This window comes from Bos javanicus, chromosome 1 (genome assembly GCF_032452875.1).
Source record: "Bos javanicus breed banteng chromosome 1, ARS-OSU_banteng_1.0, whole genome shotgun sequence".
In the NCBI taxonomy this organism is placed as follows: Eukaryota; Metazoa; Chordata; class Mammalia; order Artiodactyla; family Bovidae; genus Bos; species Bos javanicus.
In genome coordinates, this window is record NC_083868.1 from 138,708,735 (window position 1) to 138,725,060 (window position 16,326).

Sequence of the window (16,326 nt, forward strand, 5' to 3'; positions counted from 1 at the left end):
ACACACACATACATACACATACCTTTAGAGCCATCTGGAAAGGCCATCCTGGTTGGCTCTTCAACTGGGCTTTGAAGAACAGGTAAAATCTCTGATTATCAAATTAAAACAGAGCAAAAAGGATTTCAAGTTGAAGAACTACTGTCCAAAAAGACCAGTTAAGTGGACTGTGTTCAAACAGTATGTGTGAGATATGAGGTTAGAGAGATCCAAAGAACTATGAGTAAAATACAAACAAACAAACAAAAAAATCAGCACTGTTTTCTACTCTCTTACCATAACTCTTAATAACAAAAGAAATTACTTTCAAAGCTGAGTTCACATTCATTTATTGCTTTACTTTTTTTAAATGTATTTTTAATTGAAGAATAACTGCTTTACAATGTTGTATTAGTTTCTGCTGTACAACAACGTGAATCAGTCATAGTATACATATACCCCCTCTGCTTGAGCCACCCTCTCAACTCCCCACATCCCACCCTTTAGGTCCTCACAGGGCACCAAGATTCTCTATGGACATATTTATAAGTCCATACCATTATTTATTTTCTATTCCTGCCTTGCAAATAGGTTCATCACTACATTTTTCTAGATTCCTATTGCTTTACTTCAGTTCAGTTGTAAAGTCGTGCCCGACTCTTTGTGACCCCATGGACTGCAGCATGCCAGGCTCCCTGTCCATCACCAACTCCCAGAGCTTGCTCAAATTCATATCCATCAAGTCGGTGATGTTATCCAACCATCTCGGCCTCTGTTGTCCCCTTCTATTCCTACCTTCAATCTTTCCCAGCAAAAGCGTCTTTTCACATGAGTCAGTTCTTCACATCAGGTGGCCAAAATATTGAAGCTTCAGCTTCAGCATCAGTTCTTCCAATGAATATTCAGAACTGATTTCCTTTAGGATTGACTGATTTGATCTCCTTGCAGCCCAAGGGACTCTCAGGAGTCTTCTTCAACACCACAGTTCAAAAGCATCAATTCTCAGCTATCTTTATGGTCCAACTCTCACATTGATACATGACTACTGGAAAAACCATAGCTTTAACTATACAGACCTTTGTCAGCAAAGTAATGTCTCTGCTTTTTAATATGCTGTCTAGGTTGGTCATAGCTTTTCTTCCAAGGAGCAAGCGTCTTTTAATTTAGTGACTGCAGTCACCATCTGCAGTGATTTTGGAGCCCAAGAAAATAAAGTCTGTCACTGTTTCCACTGCATCCCCATTTATTTGCCATAGTGATGAGAACAGATGCCATGATCTAAGTTGTTTGAATGTTGAGTTTTAAGTCAGCTTTTTCACTCTCCTGTTTCACTTTCATCAAGGTGCTCTTTAGTTTTTCTTCACTTTCTGCCATAAGGGTGGTGTCATCTGCATATCTGAGGTTATTGATTTTTCTCCCGGCAATCTTGATTCCAGCTTGTGGTTCATCCAGCCCAGCATTTTGCATGATGTACTCTGCATATAAGTTAAATAAGCAGGGTGACAATATACAGCCTTGACATATTCCTTTCCCAATTTTGAACCAGTGTTCCATGTCTGGTTCTAACTGTTGTTTCTTGAGCTACATACAGATTTCTGAGGAGGCAGGTAAGGTGGTCTGGTGTTTCCATCTCTTGAAGAATTTTCCACAGTTTGTTGTGTTCTACAAAGTCAAAGGCTTTAGCATAGTCAATGAAGCAGATGTTTTTCTGAAATTCTCTTGCTTTTTCTATGATCCAACGAATGTTAGCAATTTGATCCCTGATTGCTCTGCCTTTTCTAAATCCAGCTTGAACATCTGGAAATTCTCCGTTCACATACTTTGAAGCCTAGCTTGGAGAATATTGAGCATTATTTTGCTTATGTGTGAGATAAGTGCAACTGTGTGGTAGTTTGAACACTCTTTGACTTTTCCTTTAGGATTGGAATGAAATAATTTTACTTATATATACATACATACATATATATATATATATATATATATATGTATAAAATCAATGTGTGTAAGAAGAAATTATTTTCCTATTACCTATAATTAGTCAGCCATGGTTTTAATTCATCCCAGGCTAGAAACCTCATCTAATATGAAAAAGAACATCACAAACTTCACACTTGAAATCAACCTGTGTCCCACTAAAAGCTGCTCAGCTCTGGAAATTTTCCCAACACTCTAATACCCAAGCCAAAAAGCTAGAAGATGTAGTATCTTCTTGTCCTCCTATCGGGTCATGTCAAATGCTCTTAGAAGGCAGAAATTCCATGTTCTCCTCTCCATACTAATTGCCACATCTAAGTTGGTCCCTCTAACCCTTAAGTGCCTACAGTTCTCTAATCAGTCTCTCTGTTTTATCTTTACCCTCTGAACTCCCCTCAGCATGTTACAAGACAAAACCCCCAACTCCACACTCTTGAAATCTTCCAGCAGGCTGTAATTCAGATTCTTCTCCTCCACCTCCTTCATGAGGCTCCAGCCTATCTGTCCTGCCCTCAAATTAGGCGAGGCCTTGCCATAGCCCTAAACTCCTGTGATTTTCACCTGTCCCTTCCAGACTCCACCAACACTCTGCAGAGGTTATGCCTTTTGGTTGCCACATCCTGCTGTCCTTGACTGGAGTTTCTCAACTTACGGTGTGATTCAGATGCCACTAGTTCTAGGAAATTTTCTTGATCACATCTTCCAATGAAGGTATTTCTCTCCTTTCGCTACTGCAGCACTTGAGGCAGCACTTAACCACTGTATTTAATGTATTTCACTTTCGTCTCCAAGTTAAGACTGAGAAACCTACCAAACTATTTGAAGACTATTATACCTACATTAATATCAAGGACTGGTTAACCAAGATCCATTATTAATAATAACCAACTCTGAAAACCAAACCCCTAAACCCAACAAGAGTTCATAGTCATTCCAAGTACTAACTGAGCTCAAGGAAGCTTAATTATCAGGATAATCTGTCTACCCATATACCAGTTAGGATTAACATTTATCCACACCATGTTTTAGTATGCAGAGCAGCTACTATTTGGGTCGCAGCTTACTCTAAAAAGGCATTTCAAAGATTTCCAAAAGTCAATGTCAATGGAACCTTTCAGTAAAATGCACTGTATTCATTTTTAATGTATGTGTATTTCCAAAATAAATATGCAAATACCACTACGAACTTTCATCAGACAGCCTGTTAACGTTATATCCTCAGCTAACCTGTTCCATGAACTCTTGAAGGGCACAGATGCTACCACCTTTCTATTCCTAGTACATCTAAGTTCTAAAGAAAAGTTTTCTCAAATGACAGTCAATTCATCCATCTAAGTTCAGGTTAGTTCATATGTAGAAATAAAATGCACACAAATTGCCAAGTGACAGAGGCAGAAAGCAAGGTAAAGTTAACTGAGGTTCTTAGATCTTATATTTATTGTTTGCCACCAAACCAGGTCTAGTCACTGAGAATCTGTTGTGAGTATGGCCAGTGTTCTGGCCATACTTTACTTAGGTACTACATGAAAGAGATCAAAATGTGCAATGACTCAGAAAGACTGTCAGTGTAACAGATATGCCTTGCTAGGGTATGAGATATAAAAATGTGTTTTATTCTTGTCAGTGAAGTTACTGCTATTAAAAGAAGCCTGTGTTCTGAGGGGGAGGTTGTTTAGTTTCACAGTTTCATCTCCGGGTCATGCAGTGCTCAGCACAAATCTGAGAGAACATGCTAAGTCTTGTTCCTCTGCAGTCGATTTGAATCATTTGAGGACTGTCTACCTCGTTGGTGAATTAAAGTTCCTTTTCTTCCCTGACATTTAATCACTTTGAGGACAGAAAACTTCATGAGGTAGTCTAACATGGAAAAATCAAGTTAGTATTGTTAGGGGCTACATCTAGCAAGTCTTAGGGTCAGGAAATGGGGAAAAATTAAAAATTTAGATACTAGTGCATTTGGATTATCCATGCTAATTCAGATAATATACTATATGAAATACACACAGAGACGAACTCTAATTTGTTGTTTTACTGTGGGAAATCTGTTATACAGATGATATCTGTACTATACATTTCACTTCTTTTTAAATCACAGATTCAGTGTACTATGAGTACTGTGTAATTTCTGTATCTTCAACATCCATATGATTTTAACATTAACAGTCCCAACTGGAAGAACCTTAACTTTTGAAAATAAATCATTCTGGGGGGAGGTTTAAAATCTTAAATATCAGAATAGGCACATTTATTTCATATGAACCTAAAATGCAAAGCAAAAGATTGACGTGCACTTAATACGTATTTGAAGTCTTTGTAACAGAGAAGAAAACTTATTACAAAATTTAGATATGAAACATCACCATCACTAAAGAAAAAGTTGATTAGACAATGGCTTCCATGTACATTTGACTATCAAGCCTTAAAGAGTAAAGCAGAATCAACTGCAGACATCTCAGGTCCTTACACTAAATTGTTTCAGTTATATCCGCACAGACTCACAGAACAGGTATCTTTCCTATCGTTAACAAAAGTACTGTGGTGCTAACAGTGCAGTTTAATATTGGAGATAAAAACTGGAAAGTATAATTATAAAATACAAAATTCAGTAAACTTTAGGAAGAATTAAACATGTAAGAAGTTGAGACCTGTTTCTGTTTCAGAGAGAAATACTCAACAGAAAATGTATTTCTAATTCTGAATTTCTGGCCCAAATTTGCCACACACTCAAAACAAATTACCTACACCCCATCCAGCTATTACAAAAACTGATGGCATTCCAAGAGCAAATCTATCTATTTCTTTAGCTTGCCCAGTAAAGCAGAAAGAAGACAGAAGATACTGGTGGGAGGAGGAGAGGGACAGACTCTGGGCTGTGCACCACCTAGGCCCCAAAGCTGCAGATTCACAGAGACCAAGGTCAGCACAGAATCTTCCGCTTACACTCTGGTCCATAAACTGTCTGTTAAGTTTGGGGCTTTTCAATTCTTGAAGTTTACCACTCTATACTTTCTAAAAAAGATTCTTTAAAGTACACATAAAAAGACACTGAAAATAATACAATTCAGATATTCAGGTGAGGTACTTGGATTTATATTTAGGAGGTGACTTCATCAAGATGATACTTGACAAAATATGTATTTACATTAACTCTAAAAAAGGCATAACAAGTTAATATAAATCTGCTATCAGTTTCAGCTCAAACAGTCTTAAATATTTTTGACTCCATGACTAAATGTTAATTACTACCCTACCTAGCTACCCTACCTAGAAAGCCACTCAACAGCTCTGTATTTATTAATTTTGCTAGACCAAAGACTCATACCAAAAATAAAAAAAGGAAGAAAAAAGGCAACCATTTACACTTACAAAGAAAAGCAAACATTTACTTCAAATTGCAGTATAGGCTTTTCAATCACAAAAAGAAAGAAAAGAACAGTGATCTGACAGTGGTCACATCCTGTGCAAAAAACATGAGATACAAAAATGATAACAAGGTAGCTGAACTGCTTACACTGCAGGGAAAAGGACATACAGTAGCTGAAATATGGCACTCCTGGGAATTAACTTCCTAAACCAAACAGAATGCCTTTGAAATGATTAAATTTATTTGTGTATTAGTAAGAAAGCCCCACCACCATAAATAGTACAATATTTAAAAATTAAAAAAAAATCATATCTATCTAGAATAGATAGTGTATTTGAACTGTTAGACCTCTTTAAGTGCAGAAGGTGGTTCAGGTTTTACCTTTTTTTTTTTTAATTAAATAACTGCCCATACACTTTATGAAGTTCCATTCAGTTGCAAAAGCCAATTTAAATCAAGGAAAATGTTACCAAAGTTGCATAATTTCATTTGGGACTGTCAGCAGGTTAAAGTCTCAAGTCTTTAACACTCATTTTTAGTCAATAGAAAGTTCAAAAGTTCTCAAATCTTCATTTTATCCTCTTGAACTTGCCCTTCTAAATGATCCTCAGACTGCAATTCCTAGTTTGCAAATAAAAGAATGCAATATGCATCATACTTCAAGAAAAGACGACGATGTCGAGCTAACAGGCTTCTGGATCTTCTCTCTGCTCCTTTCAACCTTCTTGATAATTTCTGCCACTATGCACACTGACGAGGTGAGACCCAGAAGAAACAGTAAATCTGCAAGAAAAAAAAGAGTTTTACAATTCTTTGAACTTATAATTTCAGAGGTTAATAGCTTATGTTTTTTTAGCATTTTACCACAGCTTTTAAAATACATTATTTCTCAACCATTCCTTGAGTAGCCACAATTAGCCTCAGTTTAAAAATAAGGAAAGTAAAGCTCAAATGCACCAAATGACTTACCCAAAGTCACACAGCAAGGACAAGCAGCACCAGAGAACTAGAACCCAGAGAACAAGTCCTCTGACTGCGTTCCCTGAATAATAACCTGAGAATCACAAACTTCAACAGCAACACAACCAAGAGGAGTTTTCTGTTTTTTAAAGGCTGTTCAAGCAGTGGGAAATACCTTGACTGAAATCTGCATCTATTCCACTTGCAAGTTACTGTTAAAAGACCATGTCTTTACAATGGTGTTCACACTATCTCATTCTTATTTACTGCTTCAAAAAATCTCACGTGTCTTCTTAAAACTGCATTTTTTTTTTAAAGAGGAAAGAATATGAGTATGAAATTAAAATCCTGAAATTAAACTAGTTCAACATTAAGATTAACTTACAGCAAAAAATAGTGATCAAAAATATCCAAATTAACTTTAAAAACCCAAGAGTGAGAACTAGCATTATCATAAAATGCATCCATCCTCACATTTACACAGGAAGATTAACCTTTAAATGTACTATACAATGATACATTTCATGCAGAGTGTATGAAAAAATAATGTCTGTATTCCACATCAGGCTTCCCTGACAGCTCAGTTGGTAAGGAATCCGCCTGCAATGCAGGAGACCCCAGTTCAATTCCTGGGTCAGGAAGATCCGCTGGAGAAGGGATAGGTTACTCCAGTATTCTTGGGCTTCCTTTGTGGCTCTCAGCTGGTTAATAATCCACCCACAAAAAAAAAAAAAAAAAAAAATAATCCACCCACAATGCGGGAGACCTGGGTTCCATCCCTGGCTTGGGAAGATCCCCTGGAGAAGGGAAAGGCTACCCACTCCAGTATTCTGGCTAGAGAATTCCATAGACACAGTCCATGGGGTCGCAAAGAGTCGTACACGACTCAGTCACTTTCACTTTCCACATCAACTTAGTAAAACTCTGTTTTTAGGGCTGTTATTTCATAAAATAAGACGTGCAAAGAGGAAAATGTTAGCTTAACAACCAAAAGGGTAATTTTAAAGACAAGCCATCTAGTTTTTAGTGAGCTTAAATCTAGTTTTTTCTTCAAACAAAATTAAAAAGTTATCAACTACAATTACTCTGTCTTTCAGAATCACCAAATATGATTTTGACAAGTGATAACCTATAAAAAATTAACAAGAAAAAAATTACCAGAAAAGTTTAAAACCAGATTTGGAAGAGTGACTCTCCTAAATGTGATTCCAAATACAAACAGCACACATATTTTTCAAAGCAAGCCACTTACTTCACTTTTTAAAAGAAGTTTTCTTAGGACAAATACATTAGAAAATATTTACAACTCATTTATAATATATAAATTATAAAACATAACATTTCTTTTACCCAGTATACTTAGGCTCTCAGTCTGAAAAACTTTCTGAAGTGGAGGAAAGTAAATAACTAATAACTGTCCCATGATGGATCCAAGAACTGCATAGCAAAACATTTTATTACTGCAGAGTCCAATCTCAAACACAGATTTGGTCTGTTGGCAGAGCAGAGAGTTCAGTTATTACCAGAAACAACTTCTTTACTATAATATTCACCTCTAGTTTTTAGTAAGCTGGACTGAATTCTACAATACTAGTACATGAAATCTCTTAATTATATTTTGGAATAATTCACACAGAGTAGGGTAAATTTTAAAGCAGCTTTTCTTTATCAAGGACTTTCTTTAAAAGTGATACTAGGTCTTTTCTGGCTGCCCCATGGTTAAGACTCTATGCTCCCAATGCAGGGGTCCTGGGTTTGATCCCTTGTTGGGGAACTAAAAATCCCACATGCCACACGGCACAGCCAAAAAAAAAAAAAAACAAACTGATTTTATTAAAAAATAAAGGCCACAGAAAGAAACTTCCTTTAGCTTTCCAGAGCATAACAAACTTTTTTTGTATATGATTATTTTCTAAATCATTTCATTAAGGTACATAATCTAAGAAACTTTCTTGAAGATTAGACTTAGTTACATGTATACTGAAAAAGTAAAAATGCCTTTCATAGAACAAAAACCAAATACTATAGCTTCTTTAAAAATTAGTCTAAATTAATGACAATGCATTGTACTTGGAAAGTTCAAGCATGGCGAATGGTAATAAATAGTTAAGGATGCCTAAGGTGCTCTAAAATTGAACAATCAGGCGGCAAATATAACTAGTTTCCAAGAACAACATGCTCTGAAAAAGTATCATTAGGTTCTAGCCCACTAATTTCTATCAAAGCACTTCAATCAAGAGAAGACCATCCACCTTAAGATACAGCATGGGAAAAAAAGAAAATTTTAAATGTCCTAAGTTTTGACACACTAATGGAGATAGTAAGAAAATGTTAATATGCACAAAACTGCTCCTGTATGTCTAACAATACTTTCTTCTATAATGAGAAGAAAGTACACCATCTTAACAGTAGCTATGAACTTTGTCCTATGCTCAGATAATGTTAACTTGAACCTATCACATAGCTACAGATAATATGAAAATGAGAGGAAAAATCAGGTGATGACATCTGTGATTTACTTTAATCTTCTGGCCAAAGTTAAGGCCTATTTCCCCAAATCTCCCATCCCTGTTAGAACACATGTCTGTAGGAAGGCTATATCTGGACCTGTAACCAAGGCTACAAAAGCAAGCAAAGCTAAAACCTTGCCCACTTACAGAGAGAACTCTACCCAATTGAATTAGCCAGCTACAATCACTCAAGCGTACCTGAGATCTGGAACTCAGTGCATTGAACATGTCAAAAAACACAAAGCACGTGAAAGTCATTGTTGTGTCCCGAGGTGTTATCACATTGTCTCGCAGCTGTTGAGAGGAGAAAAAGACTTTCAGTTGGCTGAATTTAATGGACAAATACTACATGCTTTAAAAGGGCTAATATTTTCTTTCTCTTAAAAAAGCTTTAGTCTAAGATATAAGACATATAAGCAACTTAAATTTCCCATACACCCTTTAAATAAGTCACCTAAAGAATAGCTGTAGTCTACATAAAGAAAAAAGTCTTCTCCCAAACTGTAAACTGGATATTAAAACAACTTTCTTTTTTAATGACATTAAAATAGCTATACTAAAGGCTCAGATTTTCTAACTTCTTCCCAAATATTCATGTTCATTTTTATTGTATTTGATATTTCTCTGCATATTTAAATAATTCTAAAATATGAATCAGGAATTCTATTAACCTATAAATACTGAAATCAAACTATTTTTAAATGTTTTATCCTATTTTTGAAGGTTATCCTAACTTCCAGCCTTCTGTTTAACATACAAAAATAATGGAATCCTGTCATACAGAATGCATATAATAAAACAGCTTATCCAGTGAGTATACCTCCCGCCAGAAGACAAACAAAGTCCCACAAACAATGATTATTGAGGAAACAAGTATTTTAAGTATCAGGTTTTTGGTCAAAATGCTGTCTTTCCAGTTGCGTGGAGGTTTACGAATGACATCTTTATCCACTGGTTCTACTCCAAGGCTTCAAAACAAACAGAAAAGTGAATTAAAGTTTTAAGTAAAATTTGGATTTATTACTTTCACAAGTTCATTGACCTCAATTATCCCAGAAACTAAATCCCTTCTTATGGAAACAAAATGTTGAATTATGAAGAAAACCTTGGCTATGATAACTCAAAAATAACCATAAATTTTATCACTCTTTGCTGTTTATTTGCCACAGTTTGGTAGGGGCCTGATAATCAAATTTCAAAAAACTGCCCCATTTCATTTATATAACTTATTGCAAATATGGCCTGAAATACATGACTAACCAACTGGATTTTGAAATATCTTTCATGCAAGGAAGTTTCAACTAGGATAATTTGTTATACATTGATACATACTAATTACTTTGTTAAGAAAGCTGTATCTAGGGCCCCGTTATTATAAAAGAAACCATTAGATGCTCAATACTACAATATTGAAGTAGTCCTTCAGTACTTTCCCAAAGTCTCTAAGAATGATGGTGGAACCTTGGTAATAGCACTAAAGCCAGAGAGAGATTTCTCCATTACATTCTAGTCCAAGAAACAAACAGCTTACTTAAAGGACAGGGACTATACCTGTTCCCTGCTCTGATCTCAGTGTAAAAGCTCAGATCCTAATGCATGAATGAGCATCCCAGAAGAGTAAAAGATACGCTCACATCACACAACTTAAAACAAACATGATGTTGCAGAGATTTCCGATGCTACTGGGAATGAAGTCTTAGAGCTTAACTATCAGGATATAAGGCTATCCTTGTCCTTCTAGTTTACAAATGAGGAAATTCTTACCTCTGAGCTGGAGGTCCATCCATAATAATATTGATCCACAAAATCTGCATGGCATTGAGAGGATTGGGAAAGTTCATTAATGTAGCCAGTGAGATTAAAGTTAATGCTGCTATACTCCTATCGAAAGAAAGAGTTATTTTTAAAAATGTATCAACATTGTATAATTCTTGCTAATTTTATGAAATCACTTTCTTAGCATTTAAAACTCTCATGTTACTACTGTTCTTTTAAAGGAAGCCTATATTTCCAAGTAAACTACTGCTTCATTAGTGTGACTATTTAGCCCTTATGATCTAAAGAGTTAGCCCTTATGATCCACAGCAGTTTAATAAAGGATTTGCAAAGTGTTTAGATAACAACAACAAAGAGGAAGATTTTTTTAACTGAGTTCAGATAACAGTTAAGAGTTTCAATGATATTTTTATAACTGTGTTTTGTAATAGACTACAATAAAAGCCCTTCTGCTTTTGGAAAAAGATACCAAGAAGAAAAATTAAAATTTGACACCCCTTTCTTAGTTACTTCAGAAGGTATTAAATAAGCCACAACAATTAATATATTTTGATGATGATATACACAAGTAATTATATTTAGCTTTATATTTACTATATTTAGTAATTATAATTATCATGCCATGTTTAGTTTTAGGATAGAATCCAGTTTTCACAATGGAAAACTTACATATGAGAATCAGAGCCAGAAGCTTATAGGCTTTTGTTTCAATTCTACTTTTTGAATAATTTATCTGTAAGACCCATAAGTTTGTCACAATTTCTTACAAACTTACGTGCTCAGCTGGAATCTAACAAAATTTTTAATGTTATTATAAATCCCTTTACCCTCTTCAATTGCAGACCTGAAAGTTAGAAATAAAATTAGGTGAGAAAATATAATCACAAAAAAATAAGGATACAGCAATACTGTGGAACTAATTTTGAAAACAAGTTCCCTACTGATAAAACCCATACATTAATAAAACAATTTTACTTAACATAATTAAAACTAGAAAAAAATACAGAAACACTATCTGGCAAGGCATTAAAGTCAAGCCTCCAACTGTACCTGAACTAATTTCATAACACAATAATTTTTATTCTTAAAAGACATGTCAACATTAAAATCACATACTGTGTTTCTATACAAGACAATAATATACATTTATAATACTAAAATAATGATCTTTACCCCTCCTAAGTTTATTTTTCTTAAAGGTACAGATGTATGGTAAGGGGTTAAGTTAATGCAGGTCAGAAATTAAGTGGCAATGATATAAGAATTACAGAATTTAACTCATCTGTTATTCCTAGATACAATTAGATATATGTTGTACCAGGATTATAAAAAGAATATATTTTACAAAGATTCATGAAAATCCTCTCATTCATTTTGCTCAGTCTAGGAAAACATGTATTTTATAAACAAACTATCCTATCTTCTGAGATTTTTATACAATTCTAAGAATGGAAATTAAGTATCTTCTATCCTTAGAAGAACCTTGCAATTCTGGGTCCTGAGGGCCCACATGTTCCACTTGAGGCCACATGGGTTAATGACACCAGCAAGTTATTATGGAAGAATCTTAAATCAATTAGAAACTATAGATGAAACAAATCTATTCAAATAAACTGCATCATTGGCAACATGAAGAATTCCTAACATGAGGAAACAGATATGGATGGGATCTTTATTTATAATCTTTGTCATAAAGCCAGTCACATGCTTATTCCTGAGAGCCTGAATTTAACTTGAATAAACCCACATGAAGGTTCACTGCTATACCACCACGCTAGTGGCAAGGAAATGTGAAACTTGGCTGGTACTCAGTAATATTTCTTAAATGAATAGCCCTGCCATTTTTTTATGTCCATTCCTTACAAATAATTTCCCCCAAAACTACACACTAGGACACAAAACGAGATTGCTTAGTTTAGTAAAATAGTTTAGCTTATCCAGCACCTAAAATTGCTAAACACTTTTCTGCAAATGAGGTGCAGAAAAGGTTAGGAAGAAACTCTCTGATGTGCATTCAGTGAAGGAAACTTACATGATGGTTTGGAAATCATCATCCACCAGGATCATGTCAGCTGCCTCTTTGCAAACATCTGTGCCAGTCTGACCCATTGCAACTCCAATGTCTGCAGCCTTCAGAGCAACTGCATCATTTACTCCATCTCCTGTCATGGCCACAACTGACCCATTCTTCTGCAGAGACTGGGGGTAGGAGGGGTGAAGTGGGAGGGAGGCGTTCTGATTAGAATGTTGCTTTCACACAGATAAGGAGGTATACAAATCCTCGCTTTTTCTTTCCCACATAATCAAAGACTGGAAATAATATATACCATCACTTTTCCAAAAAAAAACTTCAGTATACAGAGGTCTTAGGATAAAGCTTAGAAAAAGCTGCCATTAATATTCCCATGTGTGAGAACTCTGTGTGTAAAGCCTGACGTCGAGTCAATTACACAGTGGTTCTCAGGGCACACCTGGCAATGTCTGGAGCCATTTTTGAGTGTCATGACTTTGTGGACACTACTGGCATCTAGAGGACAGGCGCCAAGGGTGCTGCTAACCCTAAAATACACAGGACAGTCTCTTGCAATGAAGAATTATCCGGCCCACAAGTGTCACGGTGCCAAGGCTGAGAAACCCTTACCTTACTACAACGCAGCACTGTTATGATTAATAAGCCGATGAATTAATGGATACCATGTCAGCTGCTTTGTATATATTTGACTAATATAAATATCATAGCTCTTTAAAATTGTTCACAATCTCAAAACATTTTTTTCTTTTTGTATTTATAGTAATGATTCCTATTCACACTGGAATGATCTGGCTGTAGACTCCTATCAGAACAGACTTACACTATTCAAATGTTAAAAGAAGACTATATTTGCAGATATTTCCTTAAAGTTTTCTTCTACATCTTCCTTTGCTAACGAAATTCTGTTACTGTTTCCATCTCAGGCTTTAAAAAGCACTTGGTTTGCTTCACAACACTTCTGACTTTAGCACTCAAAGAAAATTCCCAGTAGTAATGCAGACAGACAGAAGCATTTTGGATACAGAGATGAAACAATGTGATTCTTAAAGACCCACCTTGATAATTTTCATCTTGTGCCTTGGGCTAGCTCTGTAAAATACTGCAACCTGTTAAAACACAAGATACACTAAAATTCTTAAACATTAAGAATTATCAGAATATCCTATGTACGTATAACTAAGAATATTTTTTAAATTACCAGTTTGAACTGTTTTGCCATAGAGATCAAACTCAAGAAAATACCATACACTTGTTAGGACACTCATTCGACAGGGCCATTTCAAACTTTAGGTACTAAAGGAAATACACAATCTAAACAATTCACCCAGTTTATCCCACCCATGTTTAAGCTCTGAAAAGAAAACAGCTTTATCTTGAAACATTGCAGAAACAGAGAAAGGAAAAGCTCTCTTGCATGTTTCCTCAACACTGACACTCAACTAATACAGCCTTTTCCCTTCTTCTGTCTTCATGAGATTTAAAGAATAGCTGCTTCTCAATGTCTGTTGAGCCCTTTTTTCTGTTAAACAGTATGAAGTGACTGCTATGCTGTTCTACTTAGTTTGAGTCATTAGGCGGTCTTCCTTTGTGTCTCCACTTGCTTATATGATCTACTCTCTCCAAAGAATATATTTAATCCCTTTTCCTCATGCCACTTCCTGGTCTCCTAAAATGCTCACAGCTGTGCCCCAGCTAGTCATCCACAAATCACCTGTACCCCCACTCCCTCCCACACTGCTCTAACTTGCTTATCCACAAGACATGGGCTGTTCCCCAGTCCTCCCCAACAGCACTATGAGGAGAGGAGATGGGTAGGCGTCTTCCATTCCCTTCTTCAGTGACAAATCTTACCTGTGGTCAGTGCTGCTCTGGGGGCTACCTGCCACGGTTCACAAGGATATTTAACCACTGCCTCCCCATCACTCTTTCCAACACACCCAAGCCAGGTGACTTAACACCTACGGGACTCACCATTCTCTTTCCTACTCTCCGAGGACAGGTCTACACTAGCTTTCCCTCCTCATGCTTCCAATGTATCCCTTTCCTAGCCCCACTCTCAGTTAACAACCTCATTTCCTACTTCAAAGCAAGCAGGAGTCAGGAGAAAGCTTCCACAATTCCCACCAGCAACATAATATATACATCTACTTATATTAAGACTAAAAGCTCCATGAGGCAGAGATCTGGCCCTCCAGTGCTCAATAAACAAGTGTGAAATGAATGAATAAGTGACTGAATCTTAGGATAAAGATCTAAAACTTTCTCAGGGGTTAACTATACTATCACATTATTGATTACCCTTATATCCTCTAGGTACCATGAACCACATAACATATGTGGAAAGCATTCTTCCTTTAAAAAGATTCAAAATCCATTTGGAAATTCTTTAGTGCTTAAAAAGTACTATACACACCGATTGGAGAAGGCAATGGCACCCCACTCCAGTACTCCTGCCTGGAAAATCCCATGGACGGAGGAGCCTGGTAGGCTGCAGTCCATGGGGTCACGAAGAGTCAGACAAGACTGAGCGACTTCACTTTGACTTTTCACTTTCATGCATTGGAGAAGGAAATGGCAACCCATGCCAGTGTTCTTGCCTGGAGAATCCCAGGGACGGGGAAGCCTGGTGGGCTGCCGTCTATGGGGTCACACAGAGTCGGACACAACTGAAGTGACTTAGCAGCATACACACAGATGGTCAAAAAGCACATGAAAAGATGCTCAACATTGCTAATTATTAGAAAAATGCAAATAAAAACTACCATGAGGTCTCACACCCAGTCAGAATGGCCATTACTAAAAGGTCTACAAATAATAAATGATGGAAAAGGTGTGGAAAAAAGAGAACCCTCCCTACACTGCTGGTGGGAATGTAAACTGATACAGCCACTATGGAGAACAGTATGAAAGTTCCCTAAAAAACCAAACAGAGCTAACATATGATCCTTTAATCCCACTCCTGGGCAACTGTACCCTAATACTCTGCAGCACTGTTAGTAATAGCCAAAATATGGAATCAACCTAAATGTCCATCAATAGTTGAATGGATAAAGAAGATATAGTATATATAAATATGTGCCACTTGGGGTATGTGTGTATATATATATATGTGTGTGTGTGTATATATATATACATACACACACACACATACACACACACACACACACACATACACACACATACACATATATACACATATGGGGCTTCCCAGGTGGTGTAGTGGTAAAGAATCCACCTGCCAATGCAAGAGACATGTGTTTGATCCCTAGGTCAGGAAGATTCCTGGAGAAGTAAACAGCAATCCACTCCAGTATTCTCACCTATAAAATCCCATGAACAGAGGAGCCTGGCGGGCTACAGTCCATGAGGTTGCAAAGAGTCAGACATGAATGAGTGCATATATATATATATATATTCACACACACACACAAAGGAATACTCAGTCACTCAGTCATAAAAAAGAATGAAATAATACCATCTGCAGCAAAATGAATGGACCTAGAGATGCTCCTACTAAGTGAAGTAAGCTCGACAAAGTATCACATTATATTGCTTACATGTGGAATCTAAAACAAAAAAATGATACAAATGAACTTATATAAAAAGAACTTATATGCAAAACAGAAACAGACCCAACAACATAAAAAATAAACTTGTTACCAAAGGGGAAGGGTGCTGATGTGTATGTGCTCAGTCGTGTCCAACTCTTTGTGACCCCACGGACTGTAGCC

At 36.4% G+C, this 16,326-nt stretch overlaps 1 protein-coding gene across 5 annotated transcripts in view; it reads right to left on the bottom strand.

Moving 5' to 3' along the window:
• Nucleotides 1-5,308: 5,308 nt before the first annotated feature.
• The window catches only part of ATP2C1 (ATPase secretory pathway Ca2+ transporting 1), a 154,640-nt gene continuing 143,622 nt past the window's right edge, over nt 5,309-16,326 (bottom strand). For 4 of the 5 annotated variants that reach the window (XM_061421518.1, XM_061421527.1, XM_061421554.1 and 1 more), the window contains 8 exons: nt 13,651-13,701; nt 12,596-12,762; nt 11,339-11,407; nt 10,552-10,668; nt 9,608-9,755; nt 8,986-9,081; nt 7,628-7,769; nt 5,309-6,100 (listed from right to left, as the gene is read on the bottom strand). In XM_061421518.1, the coding sequence (XP_061277502.1) occupies nt 5,970-6,100; nt 7,628-7,769; nt 8,986-9,081; nt 9,608-9,755; nt 10,552-10,668; nt 11,339-11,407; nt 12,596-12,762; nt 13,651-13,701 (921 nt within the window). In that variant the 3' untranslated portion in view covers nt 5,309-5,969. The remainder of the gene's footprint in view (nt 6,101-7,627; nt 7,770-8,985; nt 9,082-9,607; nt 9,756-10,551; nt 10,669-11,338; nt 11,408-12,595; nt 12,763-13,650; nt 13,702-16,326) is intronic. The other variant, XM_061421547.1, reaches the window with a different exon arrangement.